The sequence below is a fragment of the Muntiacus reevesi genome, chromosome 13, assembly GCF_963930625.1.
Source record: "Muntiacus reevesi chromosome 13, mMunRee1.1, whole genome shotgun sequence".
NCBI lineage: Eukaryota > Metazoa > Chordata > Mammalia > Artiodactyla > Cervidae > Muntiacus > Muntiacus reevesi.
In genome coordinates, this window is record NC_089261.1 from 39,048,050 (window position 1) to 39,073,259 (window position 25,210).

Below are 25,210 nucleotides of genomic sequence, written 5' to 3' on the forward strand. Positions count from 1 at the left end.
CCTTAAAAATGTTGAGCAATTTTTCCTAGCCTTGCCCTCACCCCTAAACTCAAAGCTGCCATCTCCTTGTGGATGTCCTACAGGCATCTCAGATTTAATATGTTTTAAAAAGTATTCTCTTTCAATTTACTCCCTAACGAATTTCCTCCCCACTCATCTCTCCACGTCAATTAGTGGTATCCCATCCCCCCTAGTTTCTTAAAATCCTAGGGCTCATTCCTGAGATCTCCCTTTTGTTCCAGCCACACTGCTGTCCTTTCAGTTCTAACACCAAGCTTTTCTCCAGTCAGGGTCTATGTACTTGGTACTCCCCCTGCCCAGAAAGCTACCCCCCAGGCAGAACTGCTCTTCCTTCAGGTTTCAACACAAAGTTTATTCCTGAAGAGGCTTTCCCTGATCTGCTGCTGCTGCTAAGTCGCTGCAGCAGTGTCCGACTCTGTGCGACCCCATAGACGGCAGCCCACCAGGCTCCCCCGTCCCTGGGACTCTCCAGGCAAGAACACTGGAGTGGGTTGCCATTTCCTTCTCCATTTCCCTGATCACCATATCTTAAATAGTCTTCATCATGTACTGCCGTCGCCCTAACACCTGATCCTGTTTTCCATGCATTGCTGATCATATTCTCAAAGGAACTTGCTGCATTCCTTGTGTACTGGTTTCACTGTAAGGCTGGAGCGAAGCTCCTCCACTTCCATGCTGCCCCCCCAACCGGACAACGCCTCTCCTGTGCTGCCAGAGGCCCAGCACTCAAAACCATTATTAGCACATCACCAACACTCAATAAAGTTTGCTTCTTGAGTCAATGACAATTAATAGGAAAACTGCTACTTCAAAACACTAGATAAAAATTTTACTAGACTCAGAATTCCCGTCTTCAGTTTCCTTTCATTTATTTCAACAAAGCACCATATGGGGATACCTACACCACAAAGTTACACACAGATCCACTTTTTCTACCAGGTTGCGTTTTATCATCTTCTAAAATGACAATCCCATCAAAGTATGCACACACAAAGCCCAGAGTACTTTAGATAGTCTAAAACAGATCTTCCTCTGTTTGTGAATATATATGTGTATACTTATAATCTTCAAAATGAGATAATGTAATAGTACTTAGGTTATCACATTCAGACAAAGAATACCACCATCTTTAAAAGCACCAGCAGGCTATAAGGTTTTTACTTTGTATATGTATGTTATTAAATGTCCCATATTTCTTAGCTACATTATTAAAATTTAGAAAATAAATATTATATTCTTAATATTGTTGAGTTTAATTTAGAGTCCTTGAGCAGTTTTTCCATTTGCAATTCTATCTTGAGTGTAAGCACTGGCAGCACCACGCTTCTGTAGCTGGCCTTCTCATTTCCAGGTCAAAAGGCAGCTGAAAGACTATCAGGGCAATTCTGAAATGAAATTCACTCTTTTTTTGTTTTTAATACAGTGAATTTACCTACTGCCCCTTTCTCAGGAGGCTAATTAACTTTTAAAAGCTGTTACAAGTATTAAGGAATATACTAATAGATACCACATGTACAATAGTTTCTTAAGGTTTTCACTGTTGAACATGGGGTTTCATCTCCTTCTCTGGCTTGCTCTCTCAGGTGGAGACAACTAGTTACACCTTCCAGTCTTACCATAATAAAGGTCTTTCTTCCACCCTTACAACCAAGTAAGCCCGAGAAGCTGCAAGTTCAAGACTTTTCTTAAACCCATGAGAGTTCAGGTCAGAGGGCAACCAACTAGCCCCAAATCGAAGGTGACACAGACTCTGTAGGCAGGCATAGAAGACACATCTCTTACCTGGGCAGATGGTCCTAGACACTGGAAAACAACCTGAATTAAAAGTAGGCAAAACACCTGAACTGACAGCTCACCAAAAAAGCTATACAGGTGGCAAGTAAGCATATGAAAAGAAGTCCAACATCATATGTCATTAAGGAACTGCAAATTAAAACAAAAAGCACTGCTACATATATTTTAGTATGGCCAAAATCCAAACACTGACAACAGCAAATACTGGCAAGGATGTGGAGCAACAGGAACTCTCATTCATTGCTGGTGGGAATGCAAAATGGTACAGAAAGTCTGGAAGATAGAGTGGCAGTTTCATAGAAAACTAAACATACTCTCATACAAACCAGCAATTGTGTCCCCTGGTATTTAGCCAAATGAACTGAAAATTTATGTCCATGTAAACCCCTGCACACAGATGTATATTACAGCTTTATTCCTAATTGCCAAAATTTGGAAGCAACCAAGATGTCCTTCTGTGAATGTTAATAATCAGTTAACAAGTATCTGTTAATAAACATCCAGACCATGGAGTATCATCAGCTCCGAAAAGGAAACGAGCTATCAGGACATGATGAGGCAAAAAGACAGGACGCTGAAAGATGAACTCCCCAGGTCAGTAGGCGCCCAATATGCTCCTGGAGATCAGTGGAGAAATAACTCCAAAGAACGGAGACAGAGCCAAAGCAACAACACCACCCAGTTGTGGATGTGACTGGTGATAGAAGCAAGGTCCGATGCTGTAAAGAGCAATATTGCACAGGAACCTGGAATGTTAGGTCCATGAGTCAAAGCAAACTGGAAGTTGTCAAGATGGCAAGAGTAAACGTCAACATTTTAGAAATCAGCAAACTAAAATGGACTGGAATGGGTGTATTTAACTCAGATGACCATCCTATCTACTACTGTGGGCAAGAATCCCTTAGAAGAAACGCAGTAGCCATCACAGACAACAAAAGTGTCGGAAATGCAGTACTTGAAGATAGTTTCAAAAATGACAGAATGATCTCTGTTCATTTCCAAGGCAAACCATTCAGTATCACAGTAATCCAAGTCTATGCCCCAGCCAGTAACACTGAAGAAGCTCAAGTTCAATGGTTCTATGAAGACCTACAAAACCTTTTAGAACTAACATCCCAAATAGATGTCCTTTTCATTAGAGGGGACTGGAATGCAAAAGTAGGAAGTTAAGAAACACCTAGAGTAACAGGCAAATTTGACCTTGGAGCACAGAATGAAGCAGGGCAAAGGCTAACACAGTTTTGCCAAGAGAACACATTGGTCATAGCAAACACCCTGTTCCAACAATATAAGAGAAGACTTTACACATGGACATCATCAGATGGCCAACATCAAAACCATACTGATTATATTCTTTGCAGCCAAAGATGGAGAAGCTCTACGCAGCCAGCAAAAACAAGATCGGGAGCTAACTATGGCTCAGATCATGAGCTCCTTATTGCCAAATTCAGAATTAAATTGAAGAAAGTAGGGAAAACCACTAGACTATTCAGGTATGACCTAAATCAAATCCCTTACGATTATACATTGGAAGTGACAAATAGATTTAAGGGGCTACATCTGACAGACAGAGTGCCTGATGAACTATGGACGGAAGTTTGTACAGGAGACAGGGATCAAGACCATCCCCAAGAAAAAGAAATGCAAAAAAGCAAAATGGCTGTCTGAGGAGGCCTTACAAATAGCTGTGGAAGGAAGAGAAGCAAAAAGCAAAGGAGAAAAGGAAAGATATACCCATTTGAATGCAGAGTTCCAAAGAATAGCAAGGAGAGATAGGAAAGCCTTCCACAGTGATCAGTGCAAAGAAATAGAGGAAAACAATAGAATGGGAAAGACTAGAGATCTCTTCAAGAAAATTAGAGATACCATGGGAGCATTTCATGCAAAGATGATCTCAATAAAGGACAGAAATGGTATGGACTTAACAGAAGCAGAAGATATTAAGAAGAGGTGGCAAGAATACACAGAAGAACTGTACAAAAAAGATCTTCATGACCCAGATAATCACAATGGTGTGATCACTCACCTAGAGCCAGACATCCTGGAATGTGAAGTCAAGTGGGTCTTAGGAAGCATCACTACGAACAAAGTGAGTGGAGGTGATAGAATTCCAGTTGAGCTATTTCAAATCCTGAAAGATAATGCTGTGAAAGTGCTGCACTCAATATGCCAGCAAATTTGGAAAACTCGGCAGTGGCCACAGGACTGGAAAAGGTCAGTTTTCATTCCAATCCCAAAGAAGGGCAGTGCCAAAGAATGCTCAAACTACCGCACAACTGCATTCATCTCACACCCTAGTAAAGTAATGCTCAAAATTCTCCAAGCCAGGCTTTAGCAATACTTGAACCGAGAACTTCCAGATGTTCAAGCTGGTTTTAGAAAAGGCAGAGGTACCAGAGATCAAATTGACCACATCTGCTTGATCATCGAAAAAGCAAGAGAGTTCCAGAAGAACATCTATTTCTGCTTTATTGACTATACCAAAGCCTTTGACTGTGTGGATCACAATAAACTGTGGAAAATTCTGAAAGAGATGGAATACCAGACCACCTGACCTACCTCTTGAGAAACCTATATGCAGGTCAGGAAGCAACAGTTAGAACTGGACATGGAACAACAGACTGGTTCCAAATAGGAAAAGGAGCACATATATCGTCACCCTGCTTATTTAACTTCTATGCAGAGTACATCATAAGAAACGCTGGGCTGGAGGAAGCACAAGCTGGAATCAAGATTGCCGGGAGAAATATCAATAACCTCAGATATGCAGATGACACCACTCTTATGGCAGAAAATGAAGAAGAACTAAAGTGCCTCTTCATGAAAGTGAAAGAGGAGAATGAAAAAGTTGACTTAAAGCTCAACATTCAGAAAAGATGGCATCAGGTCCCATCACTTCATGGCAAATGGATGGGGAAACAGTGAGAGACTTTTTTTGGGGGGGGCTCCAAAATCACTGCAGATGGTGACTGCAACCTTGAAATTAAAAGACTCTTACTCACTGGAAGAAAAGCTATGACCAACCTAGAGAGCATATTAAAATGCAGAGACATTACTTTGTCAACAAAGGTCCATCTAGTCAAGCCTATGGTTTTTCCAGGAGTCAAATATGGATGTGAGAGTTGGACTATAAAGAAAGCTGAATGCCGAAGAAATGATGCTTTTGAACTGTGGTGTTGGAGAAGACTGTTGAGAGTCCCTTTGGCTGCAAGGAGATCCAACCAGTCCATCCTAAAGGAGATCAGTCCTGGGTGTTCGTTGGAAGGAGTGATGTTGAAGCTGAAACTCCAATACTTTGGCCACCTGATGCAGAGATCTGACTCTTTGGAAAAGACCCTGATGCTGGGAAAGATTGATGGCGGGAGGAGAATGGGACGAAAGAGGATGAGATGGTTGGATGGCAACACTGACTCTATGGACGTGGGTTTGGGTGGACTCCAAGAGTTGGTGATGGACAGGGAGGCCTGGCGTGCTTCGATTCATGGGGTCTCAAAGAGTTGGACACGACTGAGAGACTGAACTAAACTGAATCTTAAAATTTATTAGAGTGAAAAAAGTCAATATGATTTCTGACTGTCAAACATTCTGGAAATGGCAAAACTGGAAAAAGAAGGCTCACAGGTTGCCAAAGTACAGGGAGGCAGTGATGAGTAGACAGAGCACAGAGGATTTTTAGAGCAGTGAAATATTGTGTAGTTTTACCATACAGAACTATACGGTAATGGTATATACACGTCATTATACATTTCTTAAAACCAACTGGATATACAATACCAAGAGTGAACCCTAAAGTCAACTATGGACTTTGGATGATAATGATATGTCAATGCAGATTCATCAATTATAACAAACACACCACTGATGCAGGATGTTCATAGCAGAGGAGACTGTGTGTGTGGAGGTATGGGGATAAACAGAAACTCTGCACTTTCCACTTAAGAAGAAAGCAGTGAACCTAAAAATGCTCTAAAAAACGAAGTTTACAAGTAAAAAAAAAAAAAAAGTATGGTATTTGCAGAATATCATAATGACACATTAAGTCTAAAAACAAACCAGTGTAAATATAGGAAGCTGATTTTTCGCAGTGTTGCAAAGATAATTCAATTGAGAAAGGAAAGTTTTTTCCAACCTAAAATATTATACACAGTATTACTAGATTACCCATTTTGAATTCTAGGTTCCTCCGTCCATGGGATTTTCCAGGAAAGAATACTGGAGTGGGTTGCCCTTTCCTTCTCCAGGACATCTTCCCGACCTAGGGATTGAACCCAGGTCTCCCGCATTGTAGGCAGATGCTTTACCGTCTGAGCCACCCCCATTTTGAATTCTGAAGTCTAAGAAATTACTACTAGGCTTCTCTCGTGATCCCATGGCTAAGCATCCTCCTGCCAATGCAGGGGACACCAGTTCGATTCCTGGTCCAGGAAGATCCCACATGCCACGAGGCAACTAGGCCTGTGCACCACCACGACTGGGCCCGTGCTCTAGAGCCCTCAGGCCACAAGGACTGAAGCCCACACACCCTAGAGCCTCTGCTCCACAACGGAAGCCACCACAAAGAGAAGCTGGAACACTGCAACCAAGAGCAGCCCCCACTCGCTGCAAACAGAGAAAGCCCCCATGCGACAACGAAGACCCAACATAGCCAAATCTCTAAAAAAATTAAATAAATAAAATTTTAGTACTACCTGGTGAAATCTGTCATCAAAATATTATACATTTTAAGTTTACCAAGAAGGTTAATCCTATATACCTAGCACCTTTCCAAAATCATCTGGAAGTACAATGCTGACATACCAGCCTGTCATTTTATTAATGAAATATTAAATTCTTTCAAAAGGCTATGCTTTAAAATAAATGCTTTAAAAACATGAGAAATAGAAAAACTAAATCACTAATAATTCTTACTTAATATATCTTGTCTTAGGAAAACAGACCCAGATTCTTACTTTTCTTTTTCTCCAGTTTAATTAAGATATATACTTGACATACTACATTTTGTAAGTTTAAGGACTATAACACACGTATGTACATACTGCAAAATGTTACCACAGTAAGATTAATTAACACCCATGATCTCACAGTTATAATTTTTTTTCCTTTGTGATAAGAACTTTAAGATCCATTCTCTTAGCATCTTTCAAATATACATTATTGCTAACTATAGTCACCATGCTGCATATACACTCCCAGGACCTATTTATAACTGGAAGTTTGTACCTTCTGACCACTTTCATCTAATGCCCCCAATTTCTAACCCCTGCTTCTGGGAACTACAAATCTAATCATCTGTATTTCAATGAGTTTGGTTTTTAGATTCTGAATATAAGTGAAAACATACAATATTTGTCTTTCTATGTCTGAGTTATTTCATTCGGCATAATGCCCTCATGATCCATTCATGTTGCCACAAATGTTTCCTATGGCTGAATTATGTGTGTGTGTGTGTGTGTCATAACTTCTTTATCCATTTATCTAAAGCGATGCACACTTAGGTTGTTTCCCTGTCTCCTTTCAGAAATGAAATTACCCTCCAATAAATTAAAGCATGTGAAAATGTGGAATAGGGTATAACTGATACCTCAAACCAGTCAGGGATCACATATTATATAGTTATTAAAAAATCTAATGAGTATAATTGATAATTAAAATCAGAGCAGGACTTCAGCCAAAATATAGGGTGAAATTTCTCTCTAGACATTGACCAGGATATTGTTGGGACTTCATGAACTGTTTCCCCACTAGTTAAAATACAGCGGGGAATTATGAAATATTAAAAGAAGAAGAAAAAAGGAAAATACCAGAGTCAAAAATAAAATAAACATTTCAAAGTATCAGAAACAGAAAAGAATCAAAATGCTGTTAAGCCTAAATGAGCCTAAAACTTTATTCAGCCTTTCAAACAAGTCTGCAATGGCAGCCCGGAGATTAGATGGTGGAAGTAAAAACTGTGACAAGTTCTGCTGCCTCTACTAATAGGACTCAGACTCACTGTTTGAAACTAGGGGCTGGAAGAGGGGCTCTCCCTATGAATAATGAAAGAAGGAAACAAAAAGCACAGACTACCGCCTAGGGCTACGGCTTTTAAGAAGCAGCAGGGAGGGCAAAAAATCAGCCTCCATGGAGACAGGAACTGAACCTAAAAAGATCATGGGTCAGTGACTAAATCTACAAAATCACTTGTATGGGCTTGGAGTAGGAGCTTCATATCTCAATTATTGACCATCATCCTAGACTGTACTGATGGTAAGGAGTGGTGGGGGCAATCAGCAATTAGAGCAAGAACAGAGGTAGAAATGGTGATTCAAAAAGGAGAGTGAAAAAATTACAAAATCCTTAGCGCTTTGAAAGAGAGCAGCAAATGGAACAATCAGAACATGGGTTCATGTCCAAATGAAAGTAACTTATAAAACTGCCAAAGAATTTAAAGAAAACCAATCTGTGATGTTCAGACAAATAAAAGATTATTTTATTTATTTTAAAAAGAAGTTACTTAACAAGCAAAGGCACAAATCAAGTACAACAGGAGAGAACCAGAGAAATTTTCCTCATAGGGACTTTCACTGCCAGATAAAATGCAGTAGGTGGCAGCAGCCCCAAATTCCCATTGCAACAGTTAGAAAATAATGTTATCCATTACAAAATTTACATTTTTAAAGACATGAGAAGGTTGTTGAAGCAAGAGAGCAAAATGAATTAGAACTCCAGAGGACAGGAATTCATCCAAAAGGAACAAAACAAAAAGAAACCACCTGCTGATGTCTTCTGAGAGGTCATTTGCTGATCTGAGGCATGTAGTGATTTTAGGTATGGATTAAGAATCTGACTTGGGCCACTGCCAAAGAAATAAAATCACCCCAACTTTTAGAGGTCAGACATTTCTCTTTCAGAGAGCAGAGTCAAATCTGAAGTGTCCCTAACAACAGGCTGATTTTCTCCACGGTATCTCTGCAAAATTCTGGGTTGTACTTTAAAAGTTGGGGAACTAGGATGACTGTGTCTAAAAGTCCCCCCCAGTCTGTATGCTAAAGACAAAATTCTACCAAAGGAAGGAAACTTGCTTTAAACACAAAAGCCACCCTCTTCAAGACATTTGTTAGAATTTGAAAGTATAAAGGGCAAGAAGTCAAAAAACAAAATGAATACTTCTTGGAGAAGAAGTGAATTATCAACAGCCCTTTTAGAGCTCTCAATCAAAGCTGAGAAGGTCCACACCAAAATGTAAGAAACAAACTAGCAGTCTCAGTAAGACTTCACAGGAGCCCCAGACCAGCTCAGGCTCCACTTACAGCAGCTCCTCACTCTCTCTGCCCAAATGAGAAAAAAGAAAACCTTCTCTGATGAGAGATATTGTCTGGAACTCTACAGCATTTGACACACTGTCTGATATACAGTCAAAAATTATCAGACAGAAAAAGGGCAGAAATATGTGATTGGTAACTTAGAGGAAAAAGAAACAATAAATACAGATTCCAATCTAGATACTATTGCTAGCATAGACTAAAGTAACCATAATTAAAATGTTAAAGAAAACAGAATGGGGTGGGGGGGGGGGAATGGATAAAAGATGAAGAATTTCAACCAAAAAAACTCAGAATCTATAAAAACAAAGAATTAAAATTCCACTTTAGAACTAAAAAACTGTATGTATTTGATGTCAGAAATTATTTGGGTATATTCAACACCATCCTGATAACAATGGAAGATGAGATTAACAAATTCAAAATAAAGGCCAAAAGAAAATACCCAAACATGAGAAAAGAAGGCTAGAACAGAGTAGTGTGGAAAATACATGAGGAATGCATTTGAAAGATACAACTTACACACAATTGTGGTCTGCAAAGAAAAAGAATCAGCTCGAAGTAAACAGATGAGACTTTTCTAAAACTAATGAAAAAATCAATCCACAGATTTAGGAAACACAGTAAATCCAAAAACAGGAAAACTACCAAGAAACCACACTTACACAAGACAAAGTCAAACTACCAAAAAACAAAGAAAAAACCACAAATACAGGAAATCTTAAAAGGAAACCAAAAAAAAAGAGAGGGAAGGTATTATCAAAAGGAGCAAAAACATGTCTTCAAGAAACTTTTCAACAGAAATGAAGATGTATAAGACATGCCAAAGGTATTTTTAAAATGCTGAAGGAAATGCGCCCATGTGCATGCACACACACATACACACACACACACACATACAACACACACACCTTCTAAACCTCTAACTCTGTACCAATCGGAAATATATTTCAAAAGTGAAAGTGATTAGAGAATAACAATGAGTAGACTGCACAAGATTGCTTTGTGACAATGTCAATATATAAAGATCACTTGAATCCCTACATACTAACGTTTTAAAAAACACATAAAATAGTATTTACAAATAATATAATTTACAATAGTATCAAAAAAAAAAAAATCAAATATTTGAAAATAAAGCCAATCCAAGATGTACTGGACCTATATAGCGAAAACTATAAAACACTGCTGAGAAAAATTGAAAAAAAAAACCAACAATCTAAATAAGTTGAGATGTACCATATTCATGGATTAGGGGATTCACCACTGCAATCACCATTGCAAACACAAATTAATATAAAATTCAATGCAATCCTAATAAAAATCTCATTCAGAATATTTGTGCACTCAATCTCTCATGTGGCCCTCACCATACCCTCGAAAGAGAATGAGAATGAAAAAACAAATACTGTATTATGTGTTAGTATTTTTTTTTTTTAATTGACCTTGCAGGGGTCTACACCACACTTGGAGAAGCACTAAACCATCCATGCCCCACTTGCCTAGAGGACTATTTTACACTTTCCTCTTTTCAAAGTTCACTCCCAACTACTGACCTTGCTTCTTAGATGAAAAATTATTTAAACACTTCTCACTACCTCCACCACTTCACCGAAGGCCAAGTATTGTCCCTCAACCTTAACTGCTGCACTAGCCACAAGCTGGTTTCCTTGCTGGCATGTTTACCACCCCAATTCTTAACACAGCAGCTAGTGTGACCCTTTAAAACCGTACGTCATATGATGTTTTACTACTCTGTTTCAAAGACTTAATGTCATCTCACGTCCTCAAAGTAAAAGTGAAGATCCTTATAATGGCCTCCAAGTCCATGTATTCTGTGGCTCCTAACTACATCTCTACTTGTCTCTTAGTTTCCCTTTGTTTTTCTTGGATAATTCTAAGCCAGTTCCCACCACAGGACTCTGCACTTGGAATTTCCTCAGTCTGGATACTTCCTACAAAATGCCCTAACTTTCCCTAGATAAACAGCAACTCTTTGGCCCCAACCTACTCAGCACATCACTCCTATCATCCTTACTCTGTTTTGATTTTCCACATACCACCTATTATCTAGTGATATGCTATATATTATACACGGTCTTCTTAACTTTTCACTTTTCTACCAACTACCCACCACAACCAACCCTCAAAATATAAACTCAATAAATACAAATGATACTTGCCACATTTTAACTAATATAACCCAGTGTTAAGAACGCACCTGGTACATTCCTGCTATCTAATACATATTTGATAAAACAACAAAAGAATGAATAAACCAAAGTTGAATAGAGAACTCAGAAATACATGCATGTGTGTTTATGTATATGTGTATCTGACTGCAGTAGTATTAAAATCAATAGTGAAAGATGAGCCATTCAAGTACTACTAGAACAATCAAGTAGGAAAAAAGTTTTTAAATTTTAAGATCCCAAAAGGCCAAACTATAAAGGAAATCATAAAAAGACTGATATTATATTCATTTTGTACATTTCAAAACAAAAATTGCACAAGCAGAATGACAAGGCACAGGATCAAGGATATTTAAAACAGTAAGATACCATTTCACATTCACCTTCTAAAACATAAAGAACTCTGACAATATGGCAAGTGTTGGAGATCTAGTAGACTAACGAAAACTCAAATTACACACTCTTAGAAGAGTATAAACTGATGAAATTTTAAAGAGTAGTTGGTACTGTCTCTGAATCGAAGATGGATATACACACCTTAAGACCCAAAATTTCAGTTAATACTTGAGTATTTAATTCAACTTGGAATCACCCTTCATTTCTTTATTCTTATTATATGCACACTAGAATACCCAAGAATGTTCTTAACTGTTTTGTAATGTTAAAAAGTTGAATACATCTTAAATGAGTATCAACATGACGATAAATGAATTATAGTATAAAAAATGAAATTATATACTGGATAGTAGGTTTGCCAGGTGGTGCTAGTGGTAAAAAACCTGCCTGCCAACTCAGGAGACTTAGAAGACACAGGTTCGATCCCTGGGTGGGAAAGATCCCCTGGAGGAGGGCACAGAAACCCACTCCAATATTCTTGCCTGGAGAATCTCATGGACAGAGGAGCCTGTTGGGCTACAGTCCATAGGGTCACAAAGAGTCAGACAAGACTGAAGTGATTTGGCATGCATGCATGCATACTGTACAGTAAGTGAACCATGTAGATCCACATGTAACAACATGGCTAAACAAACAAAAAACAATATTACAAAGAAAATATTGCAGGGTAGTACTAGCAACACAATACTATTTATACAGAACAATGTTTCTCAAAGTGTACTATGGGATCCCTAGAAGTCCCCAATCAGGGTCATAATAAAACTAAGATGTTATTTGCCTTTTTCACTCTTGTTCTTTCTCAAGGATAAATGGACTTTTCCAGAGTGTGCATGCAGAAACATAAGCTTGATAGTACAGCTGTCTTTTATCAAGACTAATATTAAAAAGATTTGCAAAACAACGTAAAACAATGCTGCCATGTGTTTTTCTTTCTTTTGTCTTGGGCAATTCAGGTATTCTTTCATTAAAATATTACATTAATGTATAAGATTTATTACTATTAAATATGTTAATATATATTAAATGTTAATTTAAATTTCAAATAAACAAATATTGATACCCAGACATAATCCACATAAACAAATTCTTTGTGGTACTCAATAATTTCTAAGAGTATAAAGGGGCCCTAGAATAAAAAAGTTTGAGAATTGCCGATATGGAATTAAAAATGTACAGAACTAAAGCATGTAACAAGTATGTATAAATACATATGTATCTCCCCATGTATATAAACTAGTCAAACTACATATGTATAACAAGTAAATTCACAGATGGGACACCTAGGGGGTCACCTAGATCTGAATTAGAATGGGATACCTCGGTGGCTTCAAATGTGTATTTTTTTTTTAAGAAACAGAAAACTCAGATTTAGAGTAAATGTGGCAAAATGAGTAGGTGCATGCATGTTTGTCTTTCTATTTTATTAATTTTCCTGTATAACTGAAGCTTTGGGGATGGGAGAAATCTATCATTTCCTCTATAATTTATTTTCTACAATTTCTTCCCCTTTAGTACCGTTATTGTTTACCTTTCAATTCCTGTGAAGTCCACCATTTTGCAAGTTGCTTCTCTCCCTAAAGTAGCAACTTAACAAATATATTAACTGAGATTTAAACTGCAAAATTTTCTCCTTTCTAAGCGAATATGAATTTGAAATGATAATGTCTGAAAGAATGATAAGAGTTTCAAGATGAAACTATGGATTTGTAGAAGAGAGGCAAGAGGGACATATGACTCACATCACATAAATTTGATGTTGTTAATAAGTTTCCATTTGATAAAAATTAATTTCAACATGAATTGTAAAAGACACTAATAAAGTCATCAAAATGCTGATTTTAAATACGTTTCATCTATAACTATTTTATCTGTATGTATAGATTATTCCACAGGAAAACAGAGTATTTCCAAGCTGAATATGTTTAGAGCAAATTATCAATGAGACAAAATTATTAATGCAAGAAGTAATGAGTCTCTGCTATATTCTAATCCCTAGAGGTATAAAGGCACAAGACAGACAAGTACTTTGCCTATTCCAGAGGCTAGCTAGAAAATCAAAGTATGCACAAAATAATTCCCAATCATGATAGACACTGAAAATTAAGACAAAAAGAAAGCAAAGTGGGATGATGCGATTTAAGAAAATGATTGCCTAGGGAGACTCAATGGACAAAGGCAGCTCTCCAAGGAAGAAACATTAAAGCTGGTACACCTAAGTGATATCAGAGCAGGGAGCCGTACAGATATCTGTTGGCCAGAGCGTGACCTATTATAGAACAATAATAAGGACAATGGCGATGAGGAATAAAGAACAGGGCTGAGAACAGCACAGGTCAAAGTCGATGGCTATGCAAGGGCCAGACCATGTAAAGCTTAGAATTTATTATGAAGGTAATGAGAAGCTATCTGCAGGTTTTAAACAGAGAAAGAACAAGATCTTGATACCCTTAACTAATCTGTGAAGATAAAAGGGATAACAGCAGCAACAAGAAGACCAGTTAGGGCATCACTGCAAGGGATATGGGAGTAGCAGCAATGGAGATGAAGGAAAATTGAGGTACTTATCTTGGAAACAGAACAAAAGTAACTGACAAAATCAGGGAAGGGGAGGAGTGAAACAGAGGGATCAATGAGGACTCTCAGATTTTTAATGAAAATTAATGATTTCCTATTTGAAATATCATTTCCTTAATTTTTGGATTGTTAGTTTTTTCCACAAGAGTGGTATATACCACAACCACCTCAAACTCAGGAGCTTAAAATAACAAGCATCTATACTTTGTCCTGTGTCTGTGCATTTGTTGTATTTCAGACTTATAGAGTCAAGCTTTGAGTTGGGTCAGCATTGCACCACATCCCCCTCATCCTCTTGGGACCAACTAGCTGGCCAGAACATATCCTTCTCAACGTGATGAGCCTCAAAGAGGAGAAGCCCAGTCACTCGTGCGCGTGCTAAGTCTCTGTCTGGATCACGTCTACTAACATCCCTCATATCACATGGCTGAGCCAAAATCAAAAGGCAGAGGACACTTCTCTAGTAGAAGCACTGAATATCACGTGGAAAAGACTAAGGATACATAGAGAGAAGAACAAAAGAAAATAATTCAATCCACAGCGATATCTACGTATTCACTTCTGGAGTCACAACTGTAAAAAGATTACAAGTTCTTGAAACACTCCAAATCGTTTTGCAAGATAACTACAAATAAGATATAATTAACTCTTATTTTCATTAAGTAATTACATGAACATTTTCAAATTCTACATTATTATCAAAGATTATTTAGCTACACTGGGCTTCCTGGGTGCCACCTGTGGTAAAGAATCCGCCTGCCAATGCAGGAGACGTAAGAGAAGTGGGTTCCACCCTTGGGTCAGGAGATCCCTGGAAATGGCAACCCACTCCTGTATCTTGCCTGGCGAATCCAGTGCCAGAGGAGCATGGTGGGCTATAGTCCATGGGGTCGCAGAGTTGGACATGACTAAGCATTTGAGCACAGCATTTAGTTATATTACATGTGTTGTAGAAGAGAAAATGATAATAGGGATATTTCTGAAATTAAGATAACATGAAAGAGAAGCTGGCTTGAAATTTAAAACAATTATATATAGTATAGTCAAAGACAGGACTTTCCTGGTGGCTCAGACACTAAAGAATCTGCCTGCAATGCAGGAGACCAGGGTTTGATCCCTGAGTGGGGAAGATCCCCTGGAGAAGGAAATGGCAACCTATTCTAGCATCCTCACCTGGGAAATGCCATTGACAGAGAAGCCTGGTGGGCCACAGTCCATGGGGTTGCAAAGAATCAGACACAACTGAGAGACTAACACAAAGAACTAAAACAACTAGAGAATAAAGACAGGCAACCCATCAGAATGCACTTCAAAGGTTTTTTTAAGACAAGAAGAGTGTTTACTTATTTTACTTTATAAAATCAAATCATTTCATTGTATAGAAACCATTTAAGCAAAATTGCTAAAAACAAAGTTCAAACTAAAAAAATCTGCAACATATAACAAACAAAAGGTCCATATTCTTACTAAGTATATTAAGTTCTTACTAAACAATAAGAAAAATGGGAATATTCTTATTCATATCTCTTATCAACTTTAACATTGTCTCATAAGCTTAAAAATATTTCCTGAAAGAATAAATGCACTTAATGTGTTCTGGTGAAGTCTGGAAACATAATACATACTTTAGATGGAACAGAACCAAATTGTAAAGAACTTTAAAAGTCAAGTAGACAAATTTAAATTTGTTGTTTACATTATCACAGGCTCAGAGGAATGACCTAAAGAAAGCACTGTTTTACTTTAGCTAATTGGCCATTACCAAAAGGAATCACAATACAGAGATGCTAAGGTTAAGCAGAGCACCTAGGAGGTGATGAACAAAAATTCTAGATTAGGATAAAAGAATTCACGAACCATTCCAAGAAAAAAGATGAGATACCATGGAATAGAAAAAGATAACAGAAAAAAGTCAAAAGCAAACTCTAGTGTCTACCCTGAGCAGTGCTTCTCAAACTTCAATGCGCACAGAATTCACTTAGAAATCTTTTTTAAAGGCAGATTCATTTCAGTAATTTAAGATCCTGCTTTAATAATAACCTCCCAGGTTATGCCAATATTGTTGATCTCAAAATCATACTTTTAAGTAGAAAGGGTTTAGAAAATAAGAGTAATTATGGAGCTTAGATAACTTAGATAACAATCAAGCCTTATATTGTATGTTTTCTTACTGGCCTGTGTCCCTCCTTCTTAGCACTTAGCAAAGCTGCATTTTTTAATTTTTGTGATTATTTGTGCAATGTATTTCTCCCCACTTCTCAGTGTCCTGTTTGGTTCACCACTTCAGTCCTGTTATCTGCATATTAGCACACATCTGGCACACAGCAGGTACTGACTTTTTGTTTAAGAAATAAATCAGTGTCAATGAATAGAAACGCTAAAAGAGATAACGGGTTAAACAGAGGAAAGTCAGTTAGGGACACTCCAGTGAAAAGATATATGCTGATCAGAATGAAGAGAAAGGTTGTTGATGTAGACTGGATTGCTATCATGTTAGACATAAGCAAGCATTGGTAGCCATGTCAATAAATCATTGAAGGAGTGTACAAACAAATGGAGACGACCTAAAGGAGCTTTGTTGGACAAACAGCCAGAGAGACCCTAGAGAAAGCACCATCAAAGAATATAGTCAGACAGAGGATTCTGGATAGAAGAAAGCACTAATAATGAAAAAAGTTACTAACACATCATCTAAGGCTAAAGATAGATTAAAAGTGGATTCAGAAGCTCTTAGGCTTAAACATCTTTCTGTAAATATGTAGATATCAGATTTAGTAGTTAAGAGCACTTATCTTAAGTAAGCAGTCTTAGATATACAAAACAGATAATGGAAAGGAACTATTTTGCCCTGAAAATACCCCACAACTGAGGGTAAGAAGGAAGAACACACCCCAGTCCCATTCTGTCCTTTGCCCCTTTGTTGAGTCTGCCAAAAATACTTGGATTCAGTTGAGACAGAAGATAGACATCTGGCCATGTAAAACTATCTGAACCAATGCCAGTCATACATGCTAGAGAGCAGACATCAGATTAATAAATTAATAATCACTATATCAGCCTGGTCTGTGTTTAACACTCACCTAAATGATGTAACATTTCAATTTCCTTTCTTATGCAAGAGCTTCAGCTGTCCTTCAATCAGGTTCTAGATAGGTAAGTAGCAGTATTCACTCACTCAAACGATACTCATACAACACTTACGATATGCAAAATGCTGTTCAAAGTGCTGTCATAAACATAAAATATTAATCAGTCATGAATAATGTTATGAAGAAACATATGCCTAATAGAGGAGATAACAAAACATGTATGCATAAGTGATTACAAAAGAAGTTAAGAATCTGAAAAGCTATGAGGGAAGAAGTATAAAATGTTTAAGGAAGAGATAGAAAGATTAGAAAGAAAATTCCACTATTCAAGGATTCCTATTCAACATAAGGAACAAATGTCAGAGTCCAGTCTTCTAGCTCCCAATCTTTTTCTAACAAGCCATTGTTACCTTTCACCACTTTTCATAAAATTTTTGTGCTACACCCTCAAAGTTTAGAGTTGTTCATCCTTAATTCTTCATCACAACTTTATTCCATTTATACTTAATTTGAGGTTACCACTGAAAATGTTTAATAATCCCTATCAACATTACCTGTAGCTCAGATGGTAAAGAATTTGCCTACGACACAGGAGACCCAGATTTGACCCTCGGGGTCGGGAAGATCCCCTGGAGAAGGCAATGGCAAACCACTCCAGTATTCTTGCCTGGAGAATCACATGGACAGAGGAGTCTGGTGGGCTACAGTCCATGGGGTTGCAAAGAGTTGGACACGACTGAGCGACTAACACTACTACTACTGTCAACATTACAAAGAACAAAATCTTTTTACCCAACTTGGAAAATTGACATCGCACAGAAAGTTCACATCTGGCCTTGCAGATTGTTAACCAGAAATAATAATATCTACTAGGAACAAAGCTTTGTACTTCCACTCCACATCCATCTCTCTATCTGAAAAGACCCTAGCCTTGGGGATGGGGGGGTGGTTGAAAAAATAACTATCTTTCATTGTGCTTCTGAACCAATCACAGGATCTAAAACCACTAACTCCTCCCTCATTCCTTAACTTGATCCTTTGGTCAAAAACAACTGGGATTTGTTTTACAGTTATAGGACTACTAGGAAACTATCTCTACCGCTAACTCTAGAAAAGTCAATTCAACACAAAATGCAAAGTTTTCCCATATAAGCCTGAAACGGGAGGCAGAATGAAATATATCAGCTTTTGGTTCTCTAAACAAGTAAAAATGTAATGGCTGTCATCTTAGTTCCATCAACAGAAATAGAAGAAATATATATATTCTACGTGTAGTAACAACAGCTTTGCATTTTTACCAGTGAAGAAAGAAAAATGGAAAAGAACAAAAATAAGAAATTAATGTGTCTTCATCATTCCTTTTAATGGATGATCCAGTTCCATCAGTGTTAAAATGTGTGTGTGCTGCATCTACACAATAGCAAGTATTTACCCAAAGTATTATTTTTTTATAGAAATAAGATAAATGTTAGCGTTAAGAACTTAAAACTCCATGAAGACAATGTATTTTGTCTGTTCTATTCACTAATTTATCTATAGCTGAATTCTACCTAACACAGACAGTTCTCAATAAATATCTATAGCTGAAATGTGCTTTAAAACACAAAAAGCTCTCAGTAAACATTTGCTGTAAGAATGAATGAATGGATATCAGAAGAAATTTCTTGACAACTAAATCTCAGAATCAACAGAGCATATTCTATTATGTCAGAAAAAAAAGAAAGTAGCAACATTTAACTAAACATGAAGTTATTTTCAGTCTTTTTTAATCATGAAAAAAATGTGATTTCAAAAAACTGGTAACTAACAAGTTACTACTTAAGCTATTTGACTCCATGTAAGAAGTTAGTTTGCAGCACTGCATATTGTATCCAGTATCATTAAGGTCAAAAAAACAAGGATAAAAAATTAGGAAGCAAAACTGAAGAAAAGTAGATAAAAAGCATCAGTTACTGAATCACTCTGAAATTTCCCCAATTTTATGGATCTGTGAAGAACTATATCAAATTACTATTACTATTAAATTATTTCACACATAAATATATGAAGTCATCAGTATTGATTATCAAGTGTTAGATGTTAAGAAAGTAACAATACACAATCTGGTTTGGGAGATTGTTTTTGTCAAAAATGAAAAAAATAATTACTTTTCTTTGTTTGTATTTTACCTCCCATCATGTTATGATTAACTACATCCATCTCTGTCTCCCTCAAAATATTGTTTAACTCTTTGAAAATAATGACCTTTTGTTCCATTGTCTACTTGTTGAATTACATCTATCCCTGCCGAAATGAAATATATGCCTATTAAAATTCTCCAAAGGATTTATTTAACAAGTCAATCAAACACCAGTAAAAGCCACAATAAAATCTTATCTATTTGTCCAAAAGCAGAGGCCTAGATCATCTAATGTCATAGACTATGTAAAACTATCTTTTTAACTGTTAAGTATGTCTGCATTTGACGATGGTTATATTACCGCTTCACAGTCTCAAAGAAACATGTAGCTCTACGAATTATCAAAAACTGCTTTTCCAATACCAAGGGGTTACCTAGTTTATTTAATGACCCAATCATTATTGTGCATGCTGTCTCAGTCATGTCTGACTCTTTGCAACCGCATGGACTGCAGCCTGCCAGGTTCCTCTGTCCATGGGACTCTCCAGGCAACAGTACTGGGGTAGGTTGCCATTTCCTCCTTCAGGGTATTTTCCTGGCCCAGGGATCGAACCTGTGTCTCCTGTGTTTCCTGCATTAGCAGGCAGATTCTTTACCACTGAGCCACTTGGAAGCCCACTGACTCATTACTTAAGTGAAAAAGAAAGTGACCCAAGTTTTTGAAAGACCCAGTAGAAAACTATGAGTACCAGAATGGTACAAGTAGAAATACTAGACTTTCCCTCCCCAAGTGCAGACTGGGAATACAAAATGATTAGATCCTTCTGTCAATCAGAAAATCAATACTGATGTGGTTTTTACACACAGCTGTATCTGCTTCTTATTCACCTTCAATTAGTAACTAAAATTCACCCGGGAGGGAAAAATATAGAAAAATGATCTGAGTAGAAGGATCTTTTTAAAGAAAATCTCTGCTACTATAGAGAAAGATTTGCTCATGATCAGAATATATCAAAAATATACAGTTATCAGACTTGATTTTAAATATTTTAAAATATTAAAAATTTACATAACTTATTTAACTAATTTCAATCAAACTACATAACTACATACTTTAGTTAGACTAAGTTCAACTTAGACTAAGCTTTTCAAAGCATTTTCTAAGATTTCAATAAATCCACAATTTATGAAATTACTTATCGGAAATGAAAAGTCAACTCTTCAAGTGACAGTACCTCCAGAAAAAGTAGTAAGTCAAGAGGAAAAGATTCATTTATGCACATTTACATCTCTTAAAAAGTAGAGTTTAATCTTCAGGTTTGCATTATTGATTATTCCATATTGAACAATGTCCGTCAAGCTTGGCATCTCAAATTTGTGATACAGGTATTTGCCTAACAGATGTGCTCATTGATTTCAGAATGATATAACAGATTTTGATGGCTAACAGCAGAAGAAAACAGATTTGCCCGAGTTTTACTGGATGGCACTCACATGTTAAAAAGTCTGCAAGAATACCACACCTCTCTAGGTTTCTTTAGTGCTTCACACTCTGTTATTAAACAAGTAAAAGATATACTTTTAATTAATATCCCTACAATACAAAGCTTAAATTTTGTTTCCTTCAACATTCAAAGTATACAAGTGTTTCACAACCACAGATTATCCCCAAATACTGAGTAAAAGTACTTGCAAAGTTAAGAAACAATACAAAACAGCAAAAAAAAAAAAAAAAAACTTTAATTTTTGCAAAGAAACAGAACACCATGACCATGACTTATTTGTTACCTTTTAAATGCTTCCGCTGGGTTTCTCTCACATTCCCCGGGTTGTAGGAGGCTTTGAACTGCTGGATCCCTTAGTTTGTCCTCATATCCTTGGAGTAGTCCACTACGGCAGATCTGAGCAACCAGACCTCTAATAAACCCTCCAACACACAGAGTATCAGAGTCCTGCGCTTTGCAGAAATGAAAGGCCAAAGCCTGGCGATGTAAACCTCTCTGCAAGCTTGTAGGTGAACTTGGCCACAAGAGTTCAGTGCATAAGGCTGTCTTGCCACTACCAGGCCCTCCGACCAGTAACACACCCCAGGCAGCTCCTTTCCCAGAGACAACACTAGCATTATTCCCGGAATTCATCACAAGAGGTGGTGTGCTGACAGCACTGTTGCAGCAGTTAGTCTTCTCCTGGAGGCAATGCTGAAGCTTGTGGAAAACCCACTCCCTACAGTAAAACTGTTTCCCCTGCAGTAAACTCGTTTGAGCCATCTTGCAGACCTTCTCTTCCCAAGGATTAGTCATAATAGGTTTCTTATCGTCAACATTTGCTAGCATCTGGGTACATCAACACAGACCTTTACATCCATTTGGACGGAACTTGCATATTAAGTTGACTTTGAATGGCAGAGTAACCAGTTACAGTAAAATTGAACAGCCACAGAGTCCATCTGCCAATAGAATGTGCATGACTTTATTTGGCTCTTTATTCCTGATAATCAGCAGAGAATATATGTTTATATTAATTGTTGAACTGGTGGAAAACTGCCTGGTTCCGAACCTTGGCCACACTTTTCCTATATCTTGATGGGTCGCGTAACTCCATGGTTACATCTGGAGTTTATGTGATTGTGGATATTTCAAGTATGCAGATGAGACAATACATCTGGAAAACTGAAGAGAAAGCCCAATCTTTCAATTTGTATAAAATGCTTCTCCAGATTTCCAGCGTTAACTCTGTATCTGAAAATTAGATGCAGAAAAACGTGTCCATTACAGTTAAATGCTATCAAAGGGATTACATTTACACAGTAGATTCTTAGTGCTATACTTCTTGCTGAAGGATAGTCAAAGTACTAGACCCTGCAGGTTTTAGGCATCTGGACAACTGCCAGCGAGCGAACTGTTTCAGATTACTGTCTCTTATGTGGCAAAAATGGCAAACCACTGTTAACACCTTCTTAATTCAAAGCATTCATAAAATGCATTTTTCAAGATAGATTCTTAATGAACCTGTTCACAGGTTTCTGCGTTTAAGATGTCCAGGTAATCAATAATTCCCACTAGCAACCAAATAAAAACAAAAATATCTTCGTGCAAAATATCACATGCTAAAAAGCTTATTTGTCAAAGAATACAATTATCCAGTTACAGTAATCTCAAAAACTCATACACTTCATCTTTGGCACTTTCAAAAAGTTGGATAACTACACCAAAATCATAATTACATTTTTCTTTCTGTACTTCTCTTCCTCTACAGTTAGGCTTCCCAAACAGCTACATTTGAATCAAGTTACCCTGGATTTTTACAACCTCACTGTAGAAAGGAGAAATAAAGACTTTAGGCACATGCAGTATCATCCTTAACTCTAGCCAAAAAGGTCTTTCCGACAAGCGTGGCCAAATAGCGCCAGTTAAGGAAGCTCTATCAACTTGCACAGACCAGCCACTCAAAGGGCTCCGTTGACTTGACTGGCCACACTCCTTTGTTGATAGTTTGCAAAATCTAGAGGATGAGTATCAGGGTTGCGGCTGGATGGGAACGGGTTAAAAAGAAAAAGGGGGAAAGGGGTGAGCTTACATGAATGATAAAAATCCAAACACAAGGTACTACGCGAATCCTTCGTTCCTCTGCGCCAAAGAGGACGGTTTCGGAGCGGGGGTGAGGCATGAAATCTACTACTGTGGCCGGAGAAAAGGCTGCCGGGGAGAATTCCTTCCAGGCAGGAAAGGGATAAGGAATAGATGGCTTGGGCTGGTGGGTGTTTGCCTACAGTTCCGGCCTCTAGTTTCAGCTGATAGACAAAAGAAACTCCGGGATTCCCAGCGACAGGAACCTCCTTCGGGTTCAGTGGCCCCAAGGAGCCACAGGAGGGCCACCTCGGAGAGGCCACGGGCCGAGGAGCAGCCTCACACTGAGGTCTTCCTTCCAGAAGGCTGGGAACGCCTAGACACCCGCCCCGCCCCGAGATCGGGGTGTGTCCTCTGAAGGGGGAAGGGGTGCCCGACGTCCTCGCCAATCCTAGATGTGGGGTCGCCTCGGGTCGGTGTCCAGCTCCGCACCTCCAACCCCGGGTGCTGCTCCCGCCCCCGCCCGGCCCACGGCTGAACGACGCGAGAAGTCGGATCTGGAGCCCGGGGCTGAAAACGGTGGGTGGGTGAGGTCCGAGCCCAGCCACAGCCCCCGAGATTCCGACCTGAGGGTGGGGCCTCGTTTCCACCGCTGCTGCCGCCGCCGCCCCTCGGTTACCTCGGTCCCGGCTGCCGCCGCCGCCGCCGCCGCCGCCGCCGCTGCGGAGTCTCAGTCTCAGACACTTGCTTTGCTGAGAAGCCACCGCCGCCAGCGTTCCCTGAACTCCCACTGCAGCCGCCTCCTCCGCCCGGCCCGGAGAACGCTCCCGGATCCAGATCCTCCTCTTGGCCCCCGGCAACTGCCAGTTCCAGCTGCCCCAGCAGCTCCGCCGTGCTCCTCCCAACCCCCACCGGCCAACCGCCGTCGCTGCCGCCGCCGCCGCCGCCGCCGTCAGGGCTGTGACTGTCTCAGGCAGCCCGGGACCGGCCGGCTCCGCCCCGCCCCGCGGCCCCGCCCTCTCTGCCCAGGCCCCGCCCCTCCCGGCCGCCCGGCCTTTCTTCGGCCGCCGCTCCGCCCCCTGCCTCGCCCCTCCCCCACTGTACCGTCCCGTCGCCGCCCGTGCATGGGCGTGTGCAGCCGCTTGGGACCAGCTGCTTTGCACCGCGGGGAGACCTCTCGGAGGGCTGCCTGGCGGCTCCGCCTTTCTCGAGGATGGGGGCGGAGAAGGGGGCGGGGGCTGCGTTCTCACGTCCCCGAGCTCACGCGAGTCGCTGCCCCCACCCACCCCGTCACCACTCGGCCCTGAGCCTTCCTTTGTCTTCCAGGCTGGCTTTTGGGGCCGCTGCTAGGAGGGTCACTTGAGCTAGGAGAGTTGCCCCATGCCACTCCCATAACCTTTCTGTCCCCAAAGGGCACTCCAGGCCGGTCCTTTTCTTCAGTCATCCGGGTCCCCATTCAATCTATTAAATTCCGGTGATGGTTTAACTTTCTCGGTCTGGGACTAAAAGAAACAAGTAAGGACCGGGAAGGAGGTTGTGAAAACTAAAAATAGTAGGGGTATGGGGCGATGTTCCACTTGCCTCATGAAAAGGACATGGCCTCCATCAGATCTAGTTGAAGGCTGCCACTATTGGATCTCAGGCAGCTTCCCTTCTGGACAGATTAATTACTCTCAGAGGCCACAATGGGAGAAAAAGACCGCGATCGAGGTCAGAATGCAGAATAAGATGAACTGCCCTGGAGGACCTGACCACAAGCAGTTACTTTTGAACTAGATGAGCCAGTTTGCATTCACGTGAACCTGGATTAGATTCCAAATTTCTGCTGGGAAAGTACTGTCAACTGATAGATTAGGAAATGTAGTATCTTTTTTATTATTTATGCTAAAACCATCAGCTCTCCTCCCAGCCTCCATTAATTTAAATGTGCTTCTATCTTAAATGCTGAACCAGTCTCCCATCTGTTTTTAGGAATTTCGAAGTATAGCTATCACTCTTAATTAGAAAAATGGACTCTACTTATGCTTACTCTTCCATTGTGTTTATTCTCAAGCTATCTATGGCAGTTGAGTTTTGTTGATCTTTAATTTTAATTCATTTGTTGCAAATTCTGAGGTTTTTTTTCCAAGAACAGAAGCAGAGTATAAATTCTCCAGAA

At 39.2% G+C, this 25,210-nt stretch overlaps 1 protein-coding gene across 1 annotated transcript in view; it reads right to left on the bottom strand.

The window, feature by feature from the left end:
* ANKRD50 (ankyrin repeat domain containing 50) overlaps positions 1–24,039 on the bottom strand; it is a 37,265-nt gene extending 13,226 nt beyond the window's left edge. The window contains exons 1-2 of the mRNA XM_065904306.1: positions 23,732–24,039; positions 21,275–22,224 (exon numbers count right to left, since the gene is read on the bottom strand). Of these exons, the coding sequence (XP_065760378.1) occupies positions 21,275–21,819 (545 nt within the window). The 5' untranslated portion in view covers positions 21,820–22,224; positions 23,732–24,039. The remainder of the gene's footprint in view (positions 1–21,274; positions 22,225–23,731) is intronic.
* Positions 24,040–25,210: the final 1,171 nt, after the last annotated feature.